The 23,946-nt window shown below is 44.2% G+C and overlaps 4 protein-coding genes across 5 annotated transcripts; all 4 read left to right on the top strand.

Annotated features, from left to right (window-relative positions):
* Positions 1 to 1,311: 1,311 nt before the first annotated feature.
* Positions 1,312 to 14,786, top strand: hdlbpa (high density lipoprotein binding protein a). The gene is made up of 28 exons (XM_086115351.1): positions 1,312 to 1,409; positions 3,074 to 3,145; positions 4,161 to 4,276; positions 4,361 to 4,545; positions 4,691 to 4,906; positions 5,017 to 5,223; positions 5,309 to 5,524; positions 5,683 to 5,889; positions 6,139 to 6,246; positions 6,329 to 6,433; positions 6,525 to 6,603; positions 6,682 to 6,821; positions 6,895 to 6,999; positions 7,498 to 7,611; positions 7,689 to 7,775; positions 8,161 to 8,292; positions 9,029 to 9,247; positions 9,359 to 9,580; positions 10,036 to 10,254; positions 10,344 to 10,482; positions 11,130 to 11,269; positions 11,350 to 11,454; positions 11,745 to 11,879; positions 11,965 to 12,108; positions 12,523 to 12,702; positions 12,893 to 13,009; positions 13,094 to 13,234; positions 13,881 to 14,786. The coding sequence occupies exons 3-28, from the start codon at positions 4,201 to 4,203 to the stop codon at positions 13,971 to 13,973; spliced, it is 3,831 nt and encodes a 1,276-aa protein (XP_085971477.1). The 5' UTR covers positions 1,312 to 1,409; positions 3,074 to 3,145; positions 4,161 to 4,200; the 3' UTR covers positions 13,974 to 14,786.
* A 457-nt stretch (positions 14,787 to 15,243) lies between these two features.
* On the top strand, positions 15,244 to 17,299 carry LOC147202905 (uncharacterized). The gene is made up of 2 exons (XM_086114901.1): positions 15,244 to 15,494; positions 16,266 to 17,299. The coding sequence occupies exons 1-2, from the start codon at positions 15,302 to 15,304 to the stop codon at positions 17,183 to 17,185; spliced, it is 1,113 nt and encodes a 370-aa protein (XP_085971027.1). The 5' UTR covers positions 15,244 to 15,301; the 3' UTR covers positions 17,186 to 17,299.
* Positions 17,300 to 18,401: 1,102 nt separating this feature from the next.
* On the top strand, positions 18,402 to 20,822 carry LOC147202904 (uncharacterized). The gene is made up of 2 exons (XM_086114903.1): positions 18,402 to 18,806; positions 19,567 to 20,822. The coding sequence occupies exons 1-2, from the start codon at positions 18,614 to 18,616 to the stop codon at positions 20,385 to 20,387; spliced, it is 1,014 nt and encodes a 337-aa protein (XP_085971029.1). The 5' UTR covers positions 18,402 to 18,613; the 3' UTR covers positions 20,388 to 20,822.
* Positions 20,823 to 21,159: 337 nt separating this feature from the next.
* On the top strand, positions 21,160 to 23,795 carry LOC147202903 (uncharacterized). 2 transcript variants are annotated; one of them, XM_086114900.1, is made up of 2 exons: positions 21,160 to 21,483; positions 22,135 to 23,795. In XM_086114900.1, exon 2 carries the CDS (start codon positions 22,137 to 22,139, stop codon positions 23,763 to 23,765), a length of 1,629 nt encoding a protein of 542 aa, XP_085971026.1. In that variant the 5' UTR covers positions 21,160 to 21,483; positions 22,135 to 22,136; the 3' UTR covers positions 23,766 to 23,795. The 2 variants fall into 2 exon arrangements, with proteins under 2 accessions (XP_085971026.1, XP_085971025.1); XM_086114899.1 differs by having other exon boundaries at positions 21,160 to 21,487.
* Positions 23,796 to 23,946: the final 151 nt, after the last annotated feature.

The raw sequence follows: 23,946 nt of genomic DNA, 5'->3' as shown, positions 1-23,946 counted from the left end.
TCCCCCCCCCATCATCACTGTATAGGGTTTTTTTTGTTTTTATAGTGGACAATATAGTTCATGAGAAAGTCCACTAAAGTTTCTCAATCCCTATTAGAGTGGTGCCCTGAGATATGAATTTAACTCATTCCACTTCCATGCTGATAACTCAAGTCATATTCCCCCATTGAGATGACTAAAATCACAAAAAGTTCGAGTGATCCATTCCAGCCTGCCTAAAAAACAAAAACAAAGGAAAATAGCACCCCCAATATTATATGGGACTTTATTTTACAAAAAAACATATGATAGTTTTATAATGAAATAGAACATAAAGAATTAAACCGTTTGTGCATCATGAGTAAATAAGTGACTCTTTTTGGTATATGAGACCAAGCCACAGGGGGGCAGTGTAATACAATCACGAAGAAACAAACTAAGAAAAGTTACATCAGAACTACTTTGTGAGCTGAAGTAATTTTAGTTGATTTTCTCAGAGGACATAGAACTCAGGTGTCAAAGTCAAGGCCTGGGGCAGCGGATCTGGCCTATCACATCATTTTGAGTGGCCCACAAAAGCAAATTTTGTGCATCGACTTCATGTTTCTTGCTAAAATATCAAAATTGCAAATTGTCTTCAATTGGGTGCATGGGTACTCCGTACTCGGGTGGATAACGGGGCCCGCACCCTATCTGCCCCACTTTGCACACCTCCACTTGGCTTACTCCTGTCACAAGGCACCACAGTTATTATTTGTAGGACTACGTTTTCCCTTCTTGGCATCTTTTATTTTAAAATAACAATAGGTCTATTTTTCCTTGAATCCATTTTTTGCTCCACAACCCACTTCACACCATTTACGTGAGTCCACACAGTCATCTGAGTTTGCGGTGGTTTTCTGTTGAGTCCTCAACCTTAACTCAGTGAATTGATACAATTAAATCATCTCATCTGAGTCAGTCTAGTTTCAAAATACAGTGGACCACTCCAAATACTCGTGGTTCGGCACACACTGATTTATCCATTAGTGGATTTTTTTTCAATAAAAAATAAATGCATATACGTAAGTATGTACAAATTGAAAATACTTAGTGACGGTTTGGTCTCGGGGTCAATATTTTTGGGGGTTTCAAAGAAATATAAATTCATTGATAATTATAAGCGTATTTTCGCTATTCGCGGGGCGGCCCAGTCCCGACTTCTCGCGTTTACCGAGGGTCCACGCCACCGTAATTCGAGTGGACGAAAGCGTAGCTAAAGAGTACGTGGTGTTCCGGCCTTGTAACCGGACGCTATCGTGACGTCGACGGCCAACGATTGGTGGACGTCGCTCGTATATATGCGTCACGCGTCACTCCCACCTCCTCGTCAGTGGAATTTCATCTCTGCTTCTGCACCTTCTGGGCAGACGAGAACACACAAAAAACAAGTAAGTGGTTGCGTTTGCACGATTTGTCACGTTTTAGCACGTCGGTGACGTCTGCTGCGTTGGTACAAACGTGGGGTCGGATCGCTCGATTGATCGCAGCGGGATGGGACCTGACCAGGCCGGGTTTCGTTGCCGAACCTCCGTCTCGCTTTTTTTGGACCACGGCGTGTGTTCTGGCCTGGACTCCGTGTCATTCCGTTTCCTCCGCCTCCTCGGTTAGCAACTGTGCCTACGTGGACGTAGCCAGCCAGCAATTGTAGTCGTGGAAGCTAATGCTAAGTTAGTCCCACTTGGTACTTTTTAACAACCTTGTCGACAAAATGGCTCACCGAAGACACATCCACGATCATACCTTAGACTTAAAGATCTTCTTACGATTTTAATATTTTCGTCCACCGTTTACCTCGCAGTCATTTTAATTGTTTATTTACGGCGTAGCTCGAGAAATCGTGTCGCAATCCTCGCTAGGAGTTAAAAAAATGCTAGGGGTTAGCCGATTAGCATTAGCACTTGCGGCTACGTGTCACTCTCCTCTCGCCCTTCGAGCAAAGTTTATAGCCGAATTGGTTGGATAAAACGGACACACAACTGCCGTATATTCACGATTGCGCTCATTTTATGTCTGCAATGATGCTTTACATCCTGACACCGATTGTCGTTTTGAGGAGAAGGAATTTTTCCTGTTGTTTTCACGTCGTTTCGTAGCTGTCAGTCAGTAGACACACGTACGCACACTCACACGCACAGCTACTTAAATCCTTAATCGGGGATTTGCGTTTGTCTTTTTAAAGTGTTTGTATCATCATTGCACAGTGGCCAATCCAAATTGAGCCAGCTAGAGCAGACGAGGATTCAAAATTTTGTGACTCAAACACGTTTCTTTGAAGTGAAAGTTAAGTCCAAAAAATTCTTTCCGAAGTTCTGTGTCCCCACAAGACTAAACACTTTATTCCGATCAGTAATACATTGGTGGAATCAAAATGAAAGATTAGTCCACCCCAGTCACCCAAAGAAGATGACATTTTTTGCAACATCACCCCCTGCTGTCAATTAAAATGTATGTCTAAGTGCCCTGTTTTTTCTTGGCGAATGTCACAGCCCACCTGTATTTGTATTTGGGTTTGGTCACGTTTTTCTTCTCTTGCAGTTTGTCACATAGTAAACAATTTTTCAGGTACTCAAAGTAAATTTGGGAAAGATCATAGAACAAAGAATTACACATATCAAACAAGCACACAGCTATGTTAGTCTACTGTTTTAACGGTAATGCATTAAATGCCATAGATGGGCTCACAAATGGTATGCATGGGCCACCGACATTTACTGGCGGTATAGCCGTGAGCGCAAATATTGCAGAATCATCTATATTGTAATTCCAGCTTTAAAATGTATTGAAATCTCTGAATATGGTTTTATTCTCTGGGAAGAACAACCAATAGAACTGCTGAGGAGTCATGATGTCACCTCTGTCTCTCTGTATGCATGAATGAGGTGCACAGATCAGAAGGAGCAGCAGAATGACCACTGAATGAAAGCAAAAAGCGGTTTACCGTATAGTTGGAATATTCTGACTTCTCAAGATATGACTTTACTCTTATAATCCAATTATATTCTCTGAATATTCAGACAATACTAATCTCTTGTTTTTCTTTTTGTGCCCAAAGGCAAAAGCTGGCAGGCTGACGGGAATTTCCCAATTTACAGGACGGATTATCTGGTAACTGACCATTTAGCTGGTGAGTCTATTTTGTTGTTCTGTTTTTTATTTTCACACATCTTTGGACATACTGGTTTAACCTGGGACCACAAAATAAATTGAATAAGCACACTCGTACGTGAGCTGCTCTACATCTTTCACAGAGCCACAAAACAGCAACCAGATAGGCTAACAAATTGCCAGTTAGCAGCCAGCCGCTAACCTGAGCCGACAACAGCCATCTCGATGCGCTCATTCACTGACACCCACATCACTCACCAGCCCCGGACTGCGTTTTAAAGCCACATATATACAGTTGCTTGTGAAGAATGCGACCCCGATAAATAATACGCGCACCTCGCATATTGCTGTTTCATGATGCAGAATCCATTTTTATTAAGGGAGAAGAGACTACTCAGATCTCCAAATATTTGATAGCCGCAGCCCTACAGGTCCTATAATTAATGCGACTGCTCCCCTCTCGCGTTATTCATGATAACCGCCTACTTGCATAATAGAAATAAACAGAACAAGTCGAGTCAAAGTCCGCGCTGCGCATGGAAACATCCGCACGCGCAGTGTACGTGTCATTATAATACGGTGGCAATGCGCATTTTTGTATCGCGTTCACAGCAGCTGTAACAAAGCGCTTTACAGAACCTAAAACATGGACAACCCTACAAACGTAACAACTGTTCCCACAGGCGCCTTGTTGTTTGAAGCGGTTAATGATGAAAGAGGAGAGAATCAAAGTCTTCTCTCACCAGCGGGTCATAGACGTCATGCACGTCTGCTCCAAGCCAAATTTGAAAGTCAACAAGAAGCTGTCGTGTTTTTTTGACGAAAACAGAGATTGGATTCACTTCTCCTGTCCCATTTAGATCCGCTTCAATTCCAAGCGCCGGCTCTTTAGTTCCAAATGCGGCAGTCTTAGAAATCTTTGACTCAGAAAACTTGCGTGTTGGCATTGCACTCCTTCACAGTCGTCGGGACAAATTGAAATCTACTCCCTCATCTTTAGTTTCTGCCCCCCCCCCCACCCCATATTTTTCCAGTGGCACACTCGGACTCTGTGTTAAGCGTGGGATTTCAACCATGAGCTCAGTCGCTGTACTTACGCAGGAAAGCTTCAACGAGCGCCGCATCGGGCTCTTGCCGGAGCAGAGCGGAGGTGAGTCGTCACACCACCCCCACCCCCACGTGTGAAATTCAAGAACCACGCGGTCACATTTGGTTCCTCGTTTTGCGGGTTTAGCCGCCGCCGCTGCCGCTATGGAAGCATCCGGTGCCGCCGGGGGACAGGAGGAGGACGCCCTTCCCACCTACAAGGATGCCTTCCCTCCGCTGCCCGAGAAGTCGGCCACGCCCGAGGGCACCCAGGAGACCGCCAGTGCGTGGGCCAACAAAATGCGTTCTCTGAAGTCTTCCGTCATCACCCAGGTATCACCGCCACGTAATTAAAGGCTTCAAATCTACCATACGTACGCTCTTTCTTAACTCATTCACTCCCAAAGACGTTTTTAAACGTCTTTTCAGACTTGGTCCAGAATTGGCTGGTACTGAATGAGTTAATGTGCCGAACCAGGTTTTCCATGTTCCTCTGGAAGAGCGCAAGTACAAGGACATCAACCAGTTTGGGGACGGAGAACAAGGGAAGGTCTGCGTGGACATCATGCACAAGACCGGAGCCCACCTCGAACTCTCCTTGGCCAAAGATCAGGGTCTCTCCATCATGGTGTCCGGAAAGCTGGACGCCGTGATGAAGGCTCGCAAGGAGATCGTGTCCCGACTGCAGACTCAGGTGCAGAACTCACCCCCCCCCCCCCCTCAATTGAGTTGTCGATGTTAGGTCACACTCGTGTTAAAAATGATTTTAAAATGACTCTCCTATCTCTAATCTCATCCCGACAGGCCTCAGCTACTGTGGGCATCCCCAAGGAGCACCACCGCTTTGTCATCGGCAAAAACGGGGAGAAGCTGCAGGAGCTGGAGCTGAAGACCGCCACCAAAATCCAGATCCCAAGACCCGACGACCCCAGCAACCAGATCAAGATCTCCGGCACCAAGGAGGGCTTGGAGAAAGCCAAGCATGAGATCCTGCTGATCTCCGCCGAGCAGGTATGATCGAGCGCCCTTCGTTGAATAATTTACCAAAACATTTGCAAACTCCTGCTCTAGTGTTCTTTTTACGGTTTTATTTTAGGACAAGCGAGCCGTGGAGCGGGTGAACATCGACAAGGTGTACCACCCGTTCATCACGGGTGCGTACAACAAGCTGGTCGGCGAGATGACGCAGGAGACGGGCGCTCGCATCAACGTGCCCCCTCCCAGCGTCAACAAGACGGAGATCGTGATCACGGGGGAGAAGGAGCAGGTGGCCCTTGCTGTGGCTATGATCAAGAAGGTTTATGAAGACAAGGTACGCGAATGCGACTCTTGACTCATTCACTCCCAAAGACGTTTTTAAACGTCTTTTCAGACTTGGTCTAGAATTGGCTGGTACTGAATGAGTTAAAGGTCAAAGTCTAATCCGCTTCTCACTTGGAGCTTTGTATTGTTTTGTTTTGTTTGTTTTAGAAGAAGAATGCCACCACCATCGCAGTGGAAGTGAAGAAGTCTCAGCACAAGTATGTGATCGGCCCCAAGGGAAACACCCTGCAGGAGATCCTGGACAGAACCGGCGTCTCGGTTGAGATCCCACCTTCCGACAGCAACTCGGAAACAGTCATCCTTCGCGGGGAGCCCGACCGTCTCGGTCAGGCCCTCACCGAAGTTTATGCCAAGGTGACCTAACCAAGGCGCTCCTCCATCGCTTTCCCCTGGGAGCCACATTTTCAAGTGGTCCCACTTCTTTGTCGATCAAACCTACATCGTGTTCCAAATTCTTACGCAAAGGACTTTTGGAGTCGATGCAAATGGTTGCGCCATATTCATTTAGGACGCACTTTATTGAAATGTTCTTTTCGACTTGTTGTATCGAAACATACTTGCATCTTTTCTCATAATAATAATTCTGAAAAAAATCCATTGCAGGCAAACAGCTACACTGTTTCCTCGGTAACGGCTCCCTCTTGGCTCCATCGATTCATCATTGGCAAGAAGGGGCAGAACTTGGCCAAAATTACCCAACAAATGCCCAAGGTGGGTCAAATGGAATCCATTATCCATGAAGATCGTTAAACTGCCCCCCCCCCCCCCCCCAATGCATATGTACTCCATGCAGGTGCACATTGAGTTCACTGAGGGAGAAGATAAGATTGCCCTGGAAGGTCCCACCAAAGATGTGCAGATGATGCACAGCCAATTTGAAGCCATTGTTGCGGACCTGGTGAGTTAAGACTTCAGACCAATCCGGTGGCACCATCCGCCCCTTTTTTCTTCTTCTTCTTCTTCATTGCACGTCTACTTTTCCTTAACAGATAAGTCGCATGGACTACACAGAGATCAGTGTGGATCCCAAATTTCACAGACATCTGATTGGGAAAGCTGGCGCTAACAGTAAGCACTCTGCTGTGCACGTGCCATAATCTGCCCGGCAACTGTCCCGTTAACCAATAATTTTTTTTTTTTTTTAAGTCAACCGCATTAAGGAGCTACACAAAGTGACCGTCCGTATCCCCCCCGACCACGAGAAGAGTACCCTGATCCGCATCGAGGGGGACCCCCAGGGTGTACAGGAGGCCAAGAAGGAGCTGTTAGAGCTTGCGTCACGCATGGTCGGTGCACTTGCGCACCCTGTGCCTTCACGCTTTCGTCGTTGTTACTCAATCCACATCCACCCCCTTGCAGGAGAACGAGCGTACAAAGGATCTGATCATCGAACAGCGTTTTCACAGAGCCATCATCGGTCAAAAGGGGGAGAAGATCAAAGAAGTGCGGGATAAATTCCCAGAGGTGAACTGGAACCTTATTTCCCTCAATAGAACATTTGCAAAGGGGCTGGTTACGCAAAGGAGAATTTCTATTACTTGTATACTTGCATCTGTGTTTTTTATTCTTATGAGGGACCTGCCAGTAGCGATCAAGTGTGAAATTACACAAGCAGCTAGGATGTTCACATTTTGACACTACTTTGCATAATCCCACATAGTGTAGTCACGATACTAAAAATCCGACTTTGAAACAGGACCGTGGTTAACAACCTAAAACATGAGTAAAAGCAGTGACATTTTTTTCCCTGGTGCACATTTACAGTATTTCGAAAGTACACCTCCACTTATGTGGTAGCTGGGCGTGGCCACCGCTGCCTTAGAAACCGGAATGAATTTTCCCAAAGCGCAAACATACGAGTCAAAAATCCCGTTCTTACCGTTTGCCTTCGTAGTAATCCAAAGACGCCCGTGAACTCAATTTGTCTCGGACAACATCTCCTTTTTCCATGCGTCTATTTAGGTCATCATCAACTTCCCCGACCCTGCGCAAAAAAGTGATATTGTTCAGCTGAGGGGCCCGCGAACCGAAGTGGAAAAGTGTTCCAAGTTCATGCAGAAGATTGTAGCCGAAATGGTAAAAAAAAAAAAGACTGCGTTCTCGTCAAGTCTGTTCTTGTCACGTTAAATACTAACCTTGTGTGCTTCCACCAGATGGAGAACAGCTTCTCCGTCTCCGTCCCGATCTTCAAGCAGTTCCACAGGAACATTATCGGGAAAGGTGGCTCAAACATCAAAAAGGTAAGCATGTTTGGAAAGTTGAAAACTGAATCGGACGTCCTACGTTGCATTTCGTGGGGAAAAAAAATTAATGGGAAAGCAATAAATACTAGATGAGTACTATAGTAGATTAGACCAAGTTAGAATGTATTTTTTATATGACATATACATGACAAAATACATTTGCGGGTAAAAATAGAAAAATATTTTTCCATTCAGGTCCATTTGTATATTTTTCATCAAATGACCTCCAGTCAGACTCAAGGGTCTGATGTATAGTGAAACCGTAATACTAATCCTCCAGCGATTTGATCACTCTTTACTACTGAACGGCACCATCCTTAAAGCGCTCGTATGTGTCATAGTGTGCTTTGACTTTCCTTTTTAAACTTTTTTTTTTTTTTAGATTCGTGAGGAAACCAACACTAAAATTGACCTGCCTGCCGAGAACAGCAACTCCGAGATGATCATCATCACGGGCAAGAAGGCCAACTGTGAGGCCGCGCGAGTTCGCATTTTGGCCATTCAGAAGGAACTGGTATGACATGAAGCGGTTCTCTCTAACATGTTGAACAGTTTTGGTTTGCCCCGGACACACGCCGTGCACGGGACAATAAGCTGTTAATGGAGCAGGTAGTTTCTGATTCACTTTTTTGTTTAGTTTTTTTTAATTTTGGGGGCGGGGGCAACAACATATGCGCAGAGGCCACCGGCCACAACAAGCCTGCAGGTCTGCTCGTTAACACTTGTCAGCACTGAACATAAAATCAAAGCATCTCAGTAGAACAATAAGGTTGTGACTTCAGTTTGGGCTTTTGGCATCAGAAAAGTTCAATCCTGCTCGAGCATGGCTTCTTTTTACCGATTCCGCCGTCACTTACCAAATCTGCGCGTTCGGCAAGAGAAGAGCGTTCAAATCGATCAACGATGAACTCATTTCACTCGGCCAACTCGTGTCGCCGCAAGCGGTTCAGTCTCCTAAAGCAGAGAGGAAATGTATGATGAGCCATTAGTTAGGTCACACCCGAAACATTCAGCAATTGCTTTGTGTCCCTCAATTTATTGTTTTATGCTGATTAAAACAAATGTCTTTATTTTTGTAGCACATCAGGGTTTTGAGACTTTTATGTTTTTAAATTCGACCTGGAAAAGCTTAGGAAATATGGATTTTACCATGATGATGTCATTTTAAAGCGTTGCCATTTTCAAAGAAAGATGAATGAAACTTTTCATCTCAAAGGCGCCCTCAACTTCATTGAATGTCTCGTGACTAGGCAAACATCACGGAGCTGGAGGTGTCCATTCCCTCCAAGCTGCATAACTCCTTGATCGGCTCCAAGGGCCGCTTTGTGCGCTCCATCATGGAGGAGTGTGGCGGCGTGCACATCCACTTCCCCAGCGAAGGCTCCGGTATTGACAAAGTCACCATTCGGGGCCCCGTGGAGGAGGTGGAGAAAGCCAAGCAACAACTTCTGGCTCTGGCTGAGGAAAAGGTACCTGATGTTTACCGTGTCTCTGTTCTGCGCAGTCTCTCCAAGAATCAAACGTTACTTTCTTGTCCCCCCCAAATGATCAAATTCCTGAATCCTTTATAATCCCGTCAGCAAACGAAGAACCACACGGCCGAGCTGCGCGCCAAGCCCGAGTACCACAAGTTCCTCATCGGCAAAGGCGGCGGCAACATCCGCAAGGTGCGTGACAGCACCGGTGCAAGGATCATCTTCCCCACTGCCGAGGACAAAGACCAGGAGCTCATCACAGTCATCGGCACAGAGGAGGCCGTTCGGGATGCGCAGAAGGAGCTGGAGGACCTCATCAAGGGCTTGGTATGTCGATTTATCGGATTTGTATTGGGTGATTTGAGGTTGTCAGATTGATCCATTTTGCCACCCGCTCTGGCCTGAAAATGACATCACGGTTGACATCACGGCTCACCTGTTTTCTGAGTTTGGCGACATTCACAAACTGAGCCTCGGATGAAAAAACAAAACAAAACGGTGCTTAGTTCCCCTTTTAACTCATTCACTCCCAAAGACGTATTTAGATGTCTTTTCAGAAGGAAAGGGTCTGCAAATGGCTTTTCAGACCCTTTTCAAGTACAGTCGATATGAAATGAAGAGCTGGGATTAAATGCGTGGCGCCTGAAAAGACATCTAAATAGTGGACGAGTTAAGGGAAGCAGGAAAATATTTCAAATTGGACATTTGCGGGGGAAAACAAAAACCTAATCGGACCGCATCGGCCAGCCCTGAAGCTTAACACACACACGCTGTCCCCACAGGACAACGTCGTCGAGGACACGATGAGTGTGGACCCCAAGCACCACCGCTACTTTGTCTCTCGCCGCGGTCAAGTCCTGCGGGACCTCGCCGACGAGTACGGCGGCGTGATGGTGAGCTTCCCCCGGACTGGCACGCAGAGCGACAAGGTCATCCTCAAAGGAGCCAAAGAGTGTGTGGAGGCGGCCAAAAAGCGCATGCAGGAGATTGTCGAGGACCTGGTGAGTACGCCGTGTTTTCATCCTCAATTACAAAACCACTTTAATGCTCTTAACAACCCCCCCCCCCCCCCTCACCCCCACCCCTGCAGGATGCTCAAGTGACCATTGAGTGCACCATTGCTCAGAAATTCCATCGTTCCATCATGGGCCCCAAGGGCTCCCGAATCCAGCAGATCACTCGAGATCACAACGTACACATTAAGTTTCCTGATCGCGAGGACCCTCAAGGTAAGGGAAGAATGAAATTTCACTCGAATGCACGGGGGTTCTTCAAATTGTGCAACTGTGGCCATTTGACAACAAATAGCTTCTTGTTTGTTAGATGGCAAAGTCATTGACATCATTTAATGATCGACACCCGTAACCAAATTTCTTGGGCCAAATAATGCAGCCTTATGCACACTGTTAGGATGAATCCCCCAAATTTGAACTTGTTTCTCTTAAGCATTAACCTCCCTTCTTGACAAGAAATATTGTCACTTGTAATTCCAAAACTTTTTTTTTTTTTAAATTACCAAAACCATTTTATATTAACACACAAAATTTGGAGATGGAGGCTAAGGGCAATAATATCCCTAAAAAAAATGTAAATGCTGCCTGATTTTATTTTAATGCTTCTCATTTTTTTCTAAAAATTAAAACCTTTTGAAAAACCACTTAATAGCATTAACGTTGAATCTGAAATAAAATCTATACTAAATTCACAAAAAAATTTGTCTTTTTTTTTTTTGATAAGAAAACGCACATTTTGCATTAACGTGGCTTTTTGTTGGCCTGTGACAATATACAGTTTAGCATATAAGTGACAAAAGGGTTTACCGTAAACTTCTGATGAAAGAGCTTCAATTGAATTTGTGGTCTTGGTTCTCTGTCAGCTGTGGAGGCCATCCAGGAGAACGGCGACGCCAACTGCGAAGTGAGGGAGCCCGTCGATCCGCATGCACCTAAGAAATGCGATGTGATTGTGATTTCTGGCCGCAAGGAGCGATGCGAGGCTGCTGCGGAAGCACTGAAGGTTTGTATCAAAACAATCGAGACAAACCGGATGCCGGTTTGATGATGTTGTTTTGGCTAACTTTGTCTGTGGCTTTTTAGGCTTTGGTTCCCGTCACCATTGAGGTGGAAGTGCCTTTTGAGCTTCATCGTTACATCATCGGGCAGAAAGGAAGTGGTATTCGTAAGATGATGGACGAATTTGAGGTTAGTAGAAACGATACTTAAGTCTGGAGGAACTCAAGTATTTTTTTTTGGGGGGGGGGGGTGTTCAACTATTATAGGTATGTTTTTCAAAGCACAGACGGTTTGTTTTGTTAAAATTTAGACACCTTATCTTAAAATGTCCACACAATGGGGAATGACAATCTCAGCTATGGAATGTGTATTCCATCCTATGCAAAATCAAAATGAATTTGCATCTGTTTACACTGACGCACAAAAAAATCTAATTTTACTGCCTTGTAAATGCAAATGAGTTCAATCCATCCCGGCAGGTAAATATTCAAGTGCCTGCTCCTGAGCAGCAGTCCGATAAAATTGCCATCACTGGCTTGGCCAATCACCTGGAGCGTGCCAAAGAAGGACTATTGGAGCGCGTCAAGGAGTTGCAGGTCGAGCAGGAAGATCGGGTTGGTGTCGTGACGCTGTGGGAACATTTTGCTGCCCGTCTGAAACGTACGAGAAACATCTTCAACTCGTTGTTACCGCACGCAGGCACTCAGGAGCTTCAAACTGACCATCACTGTGGACCCCAAATATCACCCCAAGATCATCGGTCGCAAGGGCGCCATTATTACCAACATCCGCACTGAGCACGATGTTAACATCCAGTTCCCGGAAAAGAATGATGAAAACCAGGTATGATCCCTGTAACTTGTTCTTTTTAGGCTCAATAAAAAGGAGGGCAAAGATCTGCATTCAACTATACGTGTTGACATCAACAAACATCTTCCGGACGAACTCAAATGATAACATTTTCACGTCACGATTATAGTAAAATTATGACAGAGTTAACCGTATTAGAATATTTGTTTTAAGTGCCTCGGGGATGTGCTGATGGCAGGAGAAGTCAAAAACTTTCCATTCATAAAGGTTACAGGGTATGACATTAATCCTATTTGATGTCTTGTTTAAAAAGAAAAAGTGATACGAACGAAAATATGATCTTGTTTTATCTGTCAACTGTTCCATCCCTTACTATATACATGCTAGACTGACGGGTCAGACTGTATTTCAGGTAGCTTGAGGTTTTTTTTCCTCGTCTCTCCACAGGACCAGATTACCATTACAGGGTATGAGCACAAAGCCATAGCTGCAGGCGACGCCATCCAGGCCATCGTGGAGGAGCTGGAGGAGATGATCTCTGAGGACATCACTCTGGACAGCAGGGTCCACGCCCGCATCATCGGCGCCCGTGGAAAGGGCATCCGCCGCATCATGGATGAATTCAAGGTGCGTAGGCATTTATACTCTCTTTTTGGAAAGTGCAATATGATTGCATGCTGTTTTCCTTCTGAAATACACATTTTGTTTTGGGTTTTTTTTTTTTTTCCTGGAATGGATGAGTAGCATTTCAATGCAGAAATATTGTGGTCACGGAAAAAGTCAAACTACCGTATATTTCCACTCTTGTCCTTTCCAGGTTGATCTCAGGTTTCCTCAGAGCGGAGCCGCCGACCCCAACCTGGTGACGGTGACGGGTCGTCCCGAGCTGGTGGACGAAGCCATCGACCACCTGCTGAACCTCGAAGAAGAATACGTGAGTTCATTATTATTATTATTATTTTTCCCCCTCACCTCTTGTCTGGCGCGGTCGTGGATATTAACGCAATTTGGGTTTCAGCTGGCAGACGTGGTTGAAAATGAGGCAAAAATGGCGTACATGAGGCCCTCGGGGGGCAGCCACGCGGCCGCTGATGAGAATCGCGGCCCCTCTAAAGGTTTCGTGGTGAGGGAGGCTCCTTGGACCACCGGCAACGAGAAGGTGAGCCTGTCACTTTCTCTGCTCTCTTGTTCATTTAAAGTGTCCTGTTCAGGAACATGTCAATAAAGTGTTGAGGAACCATGTTTTCACCCCCACCCGCCCCCCCCCCCCAAAAAAATGTCAATCTCTCATTTAAGTTTGGCTGCACAGAGGAAATGAATAAAACTGAGTTAATTTTTCTTTTTAGTAAATGCTTTCAATATTTTGAATTAATCTCTAAAGTTAACACTTTAACTTTGAAGAACTTATATTAATATGCAACAGAGCTTCACAAAGATTTTTGCAACCTAGTTCTACGTTTGATTATAACAAAACAAGCAGACCTAAATCTACCTTCCCGTACAATTTTCACACCTTGTCTAAAAACATCCAGAAGTTAAATACAGATGACAATTATGCCGCACAGATTCTGCAGGATGAGAACATTTTTAAGTTTTTGCAACTTTTCTGATTTGCCTTCAAGAGCACCAGTGTTTTGTTTTTTAATTTACAGCTTGAAATTGTGAATATTGCATAAAAGAAATAACAAAATGAAGGACAATTGGTATTGATTTGTGGACAGCAACGATACAAATGTTATAGGTATTGAACGTCAAGACTTTTCACTTATCTTAATGGTTGTTCTTTTGTTTTAATGTCTAAACAGGCTCCTGACATGAGCAGCTCCGAGGACTTCCCCAGCTTCGGGGCCCCGGTGGCCGCCGCCAAGGCCTCCCCATGGGGGCCTAAACGCTTTTAAAGAACATCATCTTCACCCAGCCACAATCTTCCCCGATCCTCACCCCAGAAAACCTTTCCCCACCCATCTTGGACTGACCGCTGACCCCTTCAAAGTCCCTCAGTACTCGCTCACCTGTCAGTGCTTCAAAAAATAAATAAATCCTGACATGTTATTTCATTTTTTGGTGGGGCTGCCCTTTTAATCCAGAGTTCTTTTGGGAGAGGGGGGCAGCTCTATTAGTCCCACCCGGAACACTCGTGTTCAAGTATTTGTTATTTGTGCGTCCATCTACTTGTGACACCTCGTCGCCTTATGGTTCACTTTGACGCAAAACTGCCAGATGCTTGGAGATGATGCAACTTCCTTTAAATTAAAAAAAAAAAAAAAAAAAAAAAGGAAACACTAATACACCTCTGGCGCATCAAACCTCACACTATTTAAAAAAAAAAAAAAAAAAAGCTTAAAAATAATGACATGTGTCGACAGTCATCTCGTCCGATGTTTGGGGGTCAGTGTCCAGTCCAGTTTGTCTTCCAGTTGCTCGGCAGATTTTCTGTTTTACAGCAATGACCCCCAATTTTTTTTTTTTTCTTCAAACATCAGCCTTAAAGACTAGGAGGTTGTAAACCAGGGCGGTGGTGATGTTGGTTGATGTTGATTTTATTTTTCTCCGGAGAGCTAAAGTTGAGCACGCTGAAAGTCATCCCGCCTGCGTTTGCATCACCTCCTAGCTACCATGGAAAGTTATGCAAATTAAGTGTGAACGGTTACGGATGACACTGGAAAATAAACTGTCCAAAAATGTCAATAAAAATGGAAAATCTTTGTGTACCCGCCTGTCTTCATGTCATTACATATTTGGAGGTCGGGGGCAGCAGTTAAAGCTCATAGTGGGCACAACTTCAGAAATATTAAAGCCTTTCGTTTTAAATCTTAACTACCTTACGATACATGTTCAAGCAAAATCAAATGATTGATTTTTTTAAAAAAATCTTAATGTTCTTTTACATTTTCTTTTTTAGGGCATCGGGGAAGGTGCAATCGCTTCAGAAAATATCTAAAATTGAACCTGCTGAAAGAAATCAAAATTCAAACGATACATTTTTAAATTTTGATTTCGCTCACTTATAAATGAGGACCTTCAACTGGATTTAAAAGCATATGGAAAACTGCTCAATAAGCTGTCATTTCTCTCCAAGTCAAACGTGTCAACTGTTTTCGTCCTACAAGGCGTCCCGTCGACGTCTCAAAATTGGAGGAAGTTTTACGCATGCGCAGTAACCCGCAACGCTGAACTTCCCAACAAAGCTAACCAGAGCAGAAAGCTAACGCGACTGCGTTCAAAAATGTGTAAAGTCCGAATTTTAAGAACTTTGATGAAGCAGCGACTAAACGTGGCTGTCGATGAGATATTTGAACTGTTTGAGAGAACCATAGCGGAGTACGAGGAGGAGCTTTGTCGGACCAAAGAGGAAAAAGAGCGACAAGGCGAACTACTGCGCGCTGTTCTCAACCCTCATGTTCCACTACACAGAACAGGTTGGTTAACGATAGTTCTATGCTCACATGTTTATTGACTCTGTATATATTTTATACGGCACAGTCTAAATCGCTTAATGCACGTGTACAAAAGCTTAACCTTAACCTTCCAAAAATACGATCAATCACCAAAATTCACCTGCCCAACATCACCTACGTCCACTTCAACCTCTGGAAAGATCGAATCGAGCCTAATATTGCTTGTTGAACAAAACGGTGCAAATGTTTTCTTTTGATGAAACACAAAAGATATTCAGTTTGCCTTGATGAAGAACTACAGAAATTAGAATACCTTTGCGAGGCTGAAATCACAGTTTGGATCATTTTTAGTTCATGGCTCTAAGTGATTCATTACTTATCAACATAGTTGTCGGTTGATTTGACCATCAATTAATTGTTGACCAATAGATGTAATTGCGACACCGCTGGTTTGTATTGGTTTTAGTTTTGTTTTTTTAAGCTGAGTTTTTCCTTCATTGGTATGACTGTACAGCAAGACCAAACAAAGTAAATATCTGCATTTAAAATGAGTCCTGGCAAAGACGAAATCTGAGAATATTTTCGCTTCAATTCTAGGTAATTTTAGTTTGTTTTTATAAAATCTAAGATGCAATTTCAGTTATCGTTTTTTTTAATCCCATCAACGAAAGTGTTTTTTCATTTTTAGTTGTACTTATTTTGTCAGTTTTTGTTAGCTATTACTATCTTGATCCAGAATGAATAGTAATATTTTGGCCCAGCAATAACCTGAAATTTGTTCCAAAATTCTAGTCATCCCAACATCCCATCTGCATTTGCTTCCCTCGTCTGGCGAAGACATTCAGCAGATGTCGGCGGATAGTCAAGAAGAAAAGCAGCAGGAGGAGGAGATGGCAGAGCCCCCCCACATTAAGGAGGAGGATGGAGAGTCGCTTCAAAACCCGAAAGAGGATGGTGATATCAACATGTTCGTATGGACTGGTGTCCACGTAAAGTGCGAAGTTGATGAAGGTCAACCGTCAAAGCTTCGTCACACTCCCCATGAGAATTTAAGTCAACGCGCGATAACAGAAAGTGATGGAGTACGCTGTGAAGCGTCACAGACAGGCTACATTGCTCCACTCTCAGATATGGATGACGTGTCAAACTCCTCTGACACTGATCACAGCGACACCGAACCTTTGGAGACTCAAAACAAATCGAAAGGCAGTTTGATGCATCACGATATCCACAATAAATTCAACTGCTCTCAATGTGAGAAAACGTTTGCCAAAAAAAGAGCGTTGAAAAGTCACGCGGTATCGCACATGGGAGAGAAACCTTTCGCTTGCTCCCTTTGCGAGAAAAGATTCTCCTTCAAACGGAATGTCAAAAGACACATGAGAAGGCATACGGGGGAGAAACCCTTTACATGCTCTGTTTGCGCGCGAAGGTTTCACGACAAAGACGACATGAAGACACACATGACGATACACACTGGTGTGAAACCTTTCCCGTGCGCGGTTTGCGGCAAAACGTTTTCTCGTCAGTCATATTTGCGGACGCACATAAGAACGCACACCGGGGAGAAGCCCTTTACGTGCGCAGTTTGTGCGAAGCGCTTCGCTCGTACGACGTCGCTCAAAAGACATGCGCAGAAACATGCGCCGGAGAAACCTCTCGGTTGCTCCGGTGAACGCGTGACCCAACAGAAACTGACGGGGAATACTTGAACTGCTCTGAATGTGTCAAAATGTTTTGAAAACATCTATGATGAGGGGCACTGAGAAACAATGGGCAAAATGGTAGGGCTGAAGCATTTGAAAATAAAAATAATATAATTGTGAGCTTTTTGTTGTTGTTTTTTTTTTCAAAATTATATTCCACTACTCTGTGATTGTTGCTTTGAATTCAACAAATTGTTTCGTCCACTATTTAAGTTGGTTAATAGTGTATGGGTTGGTTGGTTCTCTGTGGGCGGCCCACGTACTATTGTTACTCTAATTGGCTTTTTTTTATTTTTTTACTTAAAAATTGGAATAGTGTTGGTTTTGTACTTGTTGCCTCATCTTTCCACACAGTAAATCATACATAGCAATAGCAGTGAACAGTAAAGTATTTATAATGACTTATTATTCAAGACATCCTTAGTTTTATATAAAATATCTTGAAAAAATTTTTTTTACATCTTGGATTTCATGTTTTTTTTAAGATTTCCAACATAGTCTATGATTAATTGTTACCCCAAGCAATTTATTTGAGTGATAATTTCTTGAAATCAAAACATTTTTTTCATTATATTTTATTCGTTTTCCACAGCACCAGTTCAGAAGCTGTTGTAGGGTTATTGTTTTTTTTTTTTTCCTGAACTGTAAGGTGTTGTTTCATCAACAAGTTAGACACATTTTAAGACTATGGAAACATTGCTGATGTCATTCATCTATCATATAAATTAGGGCCTAGCACAGATCCTTGGGGACCCCCGTAAGTGATGTTTAATTGATTTGAGTTTTCATTATGAAATTGTACGTATTAAAAACCTGTTATCCAAGTAACTTGTTATCCACTTTTATGCCACGTCGTGTGCCACATTCTATAATTTGTTGTAAAATATACAATTTGTAATGATGCAGTGAATTCCACACGTTATAAAATAGGAAAGCACCCTACTGGCAAATGTGATGTGTGTCGCCAGCAAGAGACTGTTTGGCAGGTGCTCGTGGAATGCTGATCTTATGATACGGAAAGAAGGAAATTGATCACTTTGACAACGTAAAAATCGACATGGAACTGCATCAATAACCAAAATTCAGAATCGGTGATTTAATGGAAACCAGATAAATAAGTAGGATTTGCGGCTCTACACTCCGGTCCAGTAGATGGCGCTATAATGCACCAAACGCTGGTTTGCCAACCACTAAATGAACTACGCCAGAAGAAGAACAGGATTCGAGCTAAACGTTTCACGGGATCTCGAGGACCCGAACTGAGAAACGGCTTTGCTTTTATTGAAATGTTCCTATTCTAACGGCACGTCTTTTGTCTGATAAACAAAAAAACATTTCAATTGCCCTTTCCCATCGTCAACTTAGCATACGCATCGCTAGAGGCGCTAAAATTCACGACCCGGTCCATCAAGGCAGCTCGCGGGTGTGTTAAAAATGTGCAAAGTGAGACTTCTGAGAACGTTGGTGAAGCAGCGACTAAACGTGGCCGTCGAAGAGATCTTTGAACTGTTTGAGAGAACCATAGCGGAGTACGAGGAGGAACTTTGCCGGACCAGAGAAGAGAACGGGCGACAACGCGAACTACTTCACGCTGTTCTCGACCCTTGCGTTGAACTACACAAACCAGGTTGGTTGTGACTCGTTTGAACGAGTTGGAAAGAGGATACAGTGAATTTTTACCATGATATTAAGATTGGTTTTAGCTTCACCGATTAATTTAAAAAAGGTGGGCGCGGTATTTGACACTTTCAAGAACTTTAGTGGGGGAGCGGGCTTTTCAGAATTTCCCACAATGCTCAGGTACCGATTTTCATGGGCTAGCGGCTAACAGCGCCTTTGGTCATGCCTTGTCCTTTGTGCTCGTGTTATTGTTGGCTTTGACAGACGGAATAGGTTTCTTTTTTCTCCCGAAAATCATTACAAAACAGGCATGTGACGCTCACCCAGACGAAAAGCGAACGACGACGAGACTTTGGCTGCCCATCCATCGTTTTCATTGGAAACGAAGCTGTTCGCATTCTCGTGAGCGTCGCATAAACGCAGACGAGCTCTTGTTTCACAAAAAAATGAATCTACAACATCTGGACTGCTCCTTGTGTTGTTTGAAGGTTTATAATTTCGGGACAAATTTTGGTTTGCATGTTTGCCTTTTACTGTATCAATTTAGCGTAGCTTCTCCATAGCTACAGATTGTCAAAGTCCACTAAATGTTGTCATTTCGCAGTGTAGGTGTTCACGATGAAAAAAAAACGAAGCAGCCGATCACTAAACTAAACTATTTCAACAACGTATACTAAATATGCAAGAAAAAACCAACTTGAAAAATAACAATATTATCTAACTTAAACAAACTGACAGGATCCTGTCCCTCTCTTTGTCTTGGACAGATAAGCAGAAGATGTTGAGGGAAGAGGTTCCATCTGAGAAGCCAGCAGAGCCGCCCCGCATGAAAGAGGATGGGGAGCAGCCCCAAGATCTGACGGAGGAGGGTGACATCCACAAAGCCATATTAACTGCCATTGATATTCAGAGAGAAGAGGATGAAGCCCGGCCCTCCCAGCTTCATCACAGTCAAAGTGAGGAGACGTCAAGCGCATGCACAACAACAGAAGCCAATGGAGAACTCTGTGAAGACCTCCTCTCGGAACCAGACTCCCTCTTTGCTCCAATATCGGATACGGACGACATTTTGTCAAACTTGTCTGGCACTGATGATAGTTGCCGGCCCCCAAAACGTTTGAAGACGAAAAAGAAGTCTAAAATCGATACGACACGGGGCGATGATTACAAGCCATTCAAAAACAGAACGAAGGGGAAATTTCAGTGCTCTGAATGTGGGAAATTTTGGAACAATCTGTCCCATTTGAAAACGCACATGTTGACGCACACTGGAGAGAAACCTTTCGCTTGCTTGGTTTGCGGTAAACGATTCTCCATCAAGCAGAATATGAAGAGACACGTGGCGATTCATACGGGGGAAAAGCCTCATTCCTGTTCGATTTGCGCTAAAGGATTCTACCAGAGGTTTTACCTGGACCGACACATGCTCAGGCACTCAGACGAGACAAACCGACCTTTTAAATGTTCTGTGTGCGCAGAACGGTTCGTCCACAGCCGTGCGCTCAACGCGCACATGAACATGCACACTGCGAAGAAGCGTTCGGCCTCTATCGGCACAAGCGAGGTTGGTTGGTCAAGTGGTTTATAAATCAAATCGAGCTGAGTTTCGCGCAGTTTATGAATGTAAACAAAGGACCGTCGTTTTCCAACAAATGAAAAAGGCTGCATGGAACTGTTTTGTTTCTTCCTTCGGGATCGTAACATTTTCTGTAATTTGCTCAGGATTCTACGTTTATTTGGATTACTGTTCCCCCCTGCTGTTACATATATTTTTTTTTATTTGGCATTGAGTGGCGGTAACTTGACATCAGTTAGTTTGACGAAAAGAGACAAGGCGCAGATGCCACCAGCTGTGATTTCTTTACACTAGTCCTGAATTACAGTCTGGAAGGCAAAACTGTATATGGTAAAGATTCATGCTTTATGTTATTGCGATGCATCTAAGTATTGTTGTACGCTGTGTACAAAAAAACAAAAATGTTCATTAATGATGCACGGGTGGACAATAAAAGTTTGGATGACAGGTCAAGTCTTTTTGAACTAAGAAGACAAACTTTAGGAGCAGCTACGTTCAGACTGAAAGGTGGGACGGAGCTCTGTTGTGACCAGGGGTTATCATGCAATGCTTCAAAAATAAACGCAACTCCAATGTTGGGGGGGGGGGGGTTATTCAAATTTTTTGCCAAAAACTCGAGTTTAGTTGAGCGACATCACGCAAACAGGCACGGGTTGTTAGAATACGCCTCTACAAAAAAATGACGTGAAGCGTTCTTCCTTACTGTAGGGGGCGGTAATATACCGAAAAGCTGTTTAACCATCCGCCAAATAATCTTGAGAAGAAGGGGGGGGGGAATGGGACGTTCGCATCGCTGAGCTAAAAGTCAAGCTGTTGATTTTAATGACTGCGCTTCTATTAGCACACGAGTCTGTCGTGTTTTAGACAAACGCTCTCGCCGTTTGTCTAAAAATCTCAAGTGGAGGTTTTACGCGTTAGCTTAGCGTGTTAAGATAAGCGGAGAGCGGGTATGAGTGCGTGAACATGGTCAGAGATTTGAAAAAAAGCTGACCAAAGGTGGGAACCGAAAGGTTCCAAGAGTTATTTGTAGTTTGAGAGAACGACAGCGCCGTGCGAAGGAGAACACGTCTGCACGCTTTTCCCCAAGCCTCGTCTTCAACTACACAAAGTAGGTTCGTATAATTCTTTATTTAACACTCGTGGTATGCATCGCGATCTTCATTGTTACTTGACGGATCAGTAGCTGTTGACAAAAGTCAAAAGTTGATTATTAACTGTGTAAATATCGTGTTTAAATGAGCCGCCGTTGGGGGGGGGGGGTAACCAGTAAGGTGGTCTAGCAAAGTGGGGCTGCGACCTACTGGGATCTGGAATAGGCTGTAAAACTACTTAAGGTGGTTCATAGAATACATGCATATGTATCAACAGCGAATGTAAAAATATTCCCTTGATGTGACGATATTTTCAGTCGATAGTCGGCCCGTCAATGAAAATTAATGGATTGACTTTTTGTTCGATGAGGAAAAAAATGAACACAATAGTTTTTATGATTCGATAAATGGTCAATGGCATACATGTTTGTTTACCGAACGTCAGTGTATGAATGTGTTTCTTTTGTTCAATATTAATTGAGTTATTCCATTAATCATTTCTGCCTCAGTGGACATGTTAATATACTTTAGGGTCCTTTTAAGCTCAGCAGCTATGAGGGATTTCGCTGAGCCTGAGTGCCGTCAATGATGTCATTTGGAGTAGGGAAACCAGCTTTGTGCCAACACGATACACTGACACCCTGGTGTGCTTTCCTGGTGTCATTCAGACATGAAGCAAGAAAACGTTCCCTTTGAGCAGCAGTGCAACTCCACCGTGAAGCAGGAAGTGCCAGGACAGCCACCCCACATTAAAGAGGAAGAGGAAGAGACTGACGTCATTGCATTCACCTGGACCGGTGTCCACACGAAGAGTGAGGAGGACAAAGGTCATTCCTCGCAACCTCATCGCAGTCAAAGCGAGGAGAGCAGAGGCAGCAGCTCAAGTCAAGCTGATGGAGAATTGCCGAAGACCAAGACAAAGAAGTCTAAAGGTGAACGCCCCGCTGACAAAAGCCACTTGAGCTGCTCTCAATGTGGCCGAACGTTTGCCTACAAAAGTGCTTTGAAAACGCACATGAGAACGCATAGTGGAGAGAAACCTTTTGCTTGCTCCGTTTGCGGCAAAAGCTTCACCTTCAAGCAGAACCTGAGCCGACACGTGGCAATTCACACGGGAGAGAAACCGTTTTCTTGTTCCGCTTGCGAGAAGAGATTCTTAAGTAAGTTTGAACTGAGAAGACACATGAGCACACACAGCGCCAAGAATGCTTTTTCCTGTTCATTTTGTGCGCAAAGGTTTTTTCATATGTCGAAACTCAGAATACATCTGAAAACACACACCGGGGAGACAACTTTCGATTCCAGCGGCTCCAGTCAACACATGACAACAGAAGCCGACGGAGATCTGTGCGAAGAGCCATGCTCAAGACCAGACGACACAACGTCAAGCTCTTCGGACTTCGATCACAGTGGCGACAGCAAAGAATCTTCGGCGGCTACAAAAAAGCCGAAAGGGGATGTGACGCACGACGATGATGACAATCACTTTTACTGCCCAGTATGTGGGAAAAAATATGCCTATCAGAGTCATTTAAAAGCGCACATGATAAAGCACACCGGGGAGAAACCTTTCGCTTGCTCAATTTGCGACAAAAGATTCACCGCTAAGCGCAGTATGACGAGACACACGGCGATGCACACGGCTGAAAAACACTACTCCTGTCCGGTCTGCGGCACGGCGTTCCCCAACGAGTGTGAAATGAAAAAACACAGGGGCACGCATGCCGTCGAGAAACATTTTCTGTGTTCCGTGTGCGCTAAAAGTTTCTCTCACAAGTCCTACCTCAGGCAACACATGAAAAGACACACCGGCGAGAAACCGTTCACGTGTTCAGTTTGCTGCCGAGGTTTCTCACACAGGTCGTATCTGAAAATTCACATGGTGACGCACACCCGGGAGAAGGCTTTTACTTGTTCAGTTTGTTCGAAAAGTTTCTCTCACAGGTCTTACCTTGGGGTTCACGTGAGAATGCACACTGGGGAGAAACCATTCCCATGCCCGGTGTGCGCGAAAAGTTTCTCCCAGAGCTCGTGTCTCAGACAACACATGGTAACTCACACTGGGGAGAGACCTTTTCATTGCTCACTCTGCGCCAAAAGTTATTCTCACAGGTCACACCTCAAACAACACATGACAACACACAGTGGGAAGAAACAGTTTACGTGCCCGGTATGTGATAAAAGTTTGTCGAGTCGCGCTTATCTGAGGAAACACTTGAAACAACACAATTCAAACGAGCCTCCGGCCTCGAGCGGATTGACGGCAGAAGCGGGAGGAGACCAAGCAGACGAGAGCTAGACTGTCAACTTGCACTGTTATAGAAGCAGTCCATTAACCTTTTCACATTGTAGCAAAGGGGTCAATTCTTCAGCGTTGTCCCGTGGAAAGAGATAATTAAGCATTTGTAGAAATGTGAATATGTAGTCACTTTTATGAGATGCTATATATTGTATTCTATCACCAAAAAATGTGAACTACA

The sequence above is a fragment of the Hippocampus guttulatus genome, chromosome 7 (genome assembly GCF_054856545.1).
Source record: "Hippocampus guttulatus isolate MCC_2025c chromosome 7, RoL_Hgut_1.0, whole genome shotgun sequence".
In the NCBI taxonomy this organism is placed as follows: Eukaryota; Metazoa; Chordata; class Actinopteri; order Syngnathiformes; family Syngnathidae; genus Hippocampus; species Hippocampus guttulatus.
This window is presented reverse-complemented; position numbering and strand designations above follow the sequence as displayed.

Excerpts from the sequence above, each read along its gene's own strand:
- hdlbpa (XM_086115351.1), top strand. The coding sequence starts at position 4,201 with ATGAGCTCAGTCGCTGTACTTACGCAGGAAAGCTTCAACGAGCGCCGC. Across the intron at positions 5,890-6,138 it reads TCACCGAAGTTTATGCCAAG|GCAAACAGCTACACTGTTTC; the intron begins GTGACCTAACCA and ends AATCCATTGCAG. Across the intron at positions 6,604-6,681 it reads TGGGAAAGCTGGCGCTAACA|TCAACCGCATTAAGGAGCTA; the intron begins GTAAGCACTCTG and ends TTTTTTTTTAAG.
- LOC147202904 (XM_086114903.1), top strand. The coding sequence starts at position 18,614 with ATGTGCAAAGTGAGACTTCTGAGAACGTTGGTGAAGCAGCGACTAAAC. Across the intron at positions 18,807-19,566 it reads CGTTGAACTACACAAACCAG|ATAAGCAGAAGATGTTGAGG; the intron begins GTTGGTTGTGAC and ends TGTCTTGGACAG.
- LOC147202903 (XM_086114900.1), top strand. The coding sequence starts at position 22,137 with ATGAAGCAAGAAAACGTTCCCTTTGAGCAGCAGTGCAACTCCACCGTG.
- LOC147202905 (XM_086114901.1), top strand. The coding sequence starts at position 15,302 with ATGTGTAAAGTCCGAATTTTAAGAACTTTGATGAAGCAGCGACTAAAC. Across the intron at positions 15,495-16,265 it reads TGTTCCACTACACAGAACAG|TCATCCCAACATCCCATCTG; the intron begins GTTGGTTAACGA and ends CCAAAATTCTAG.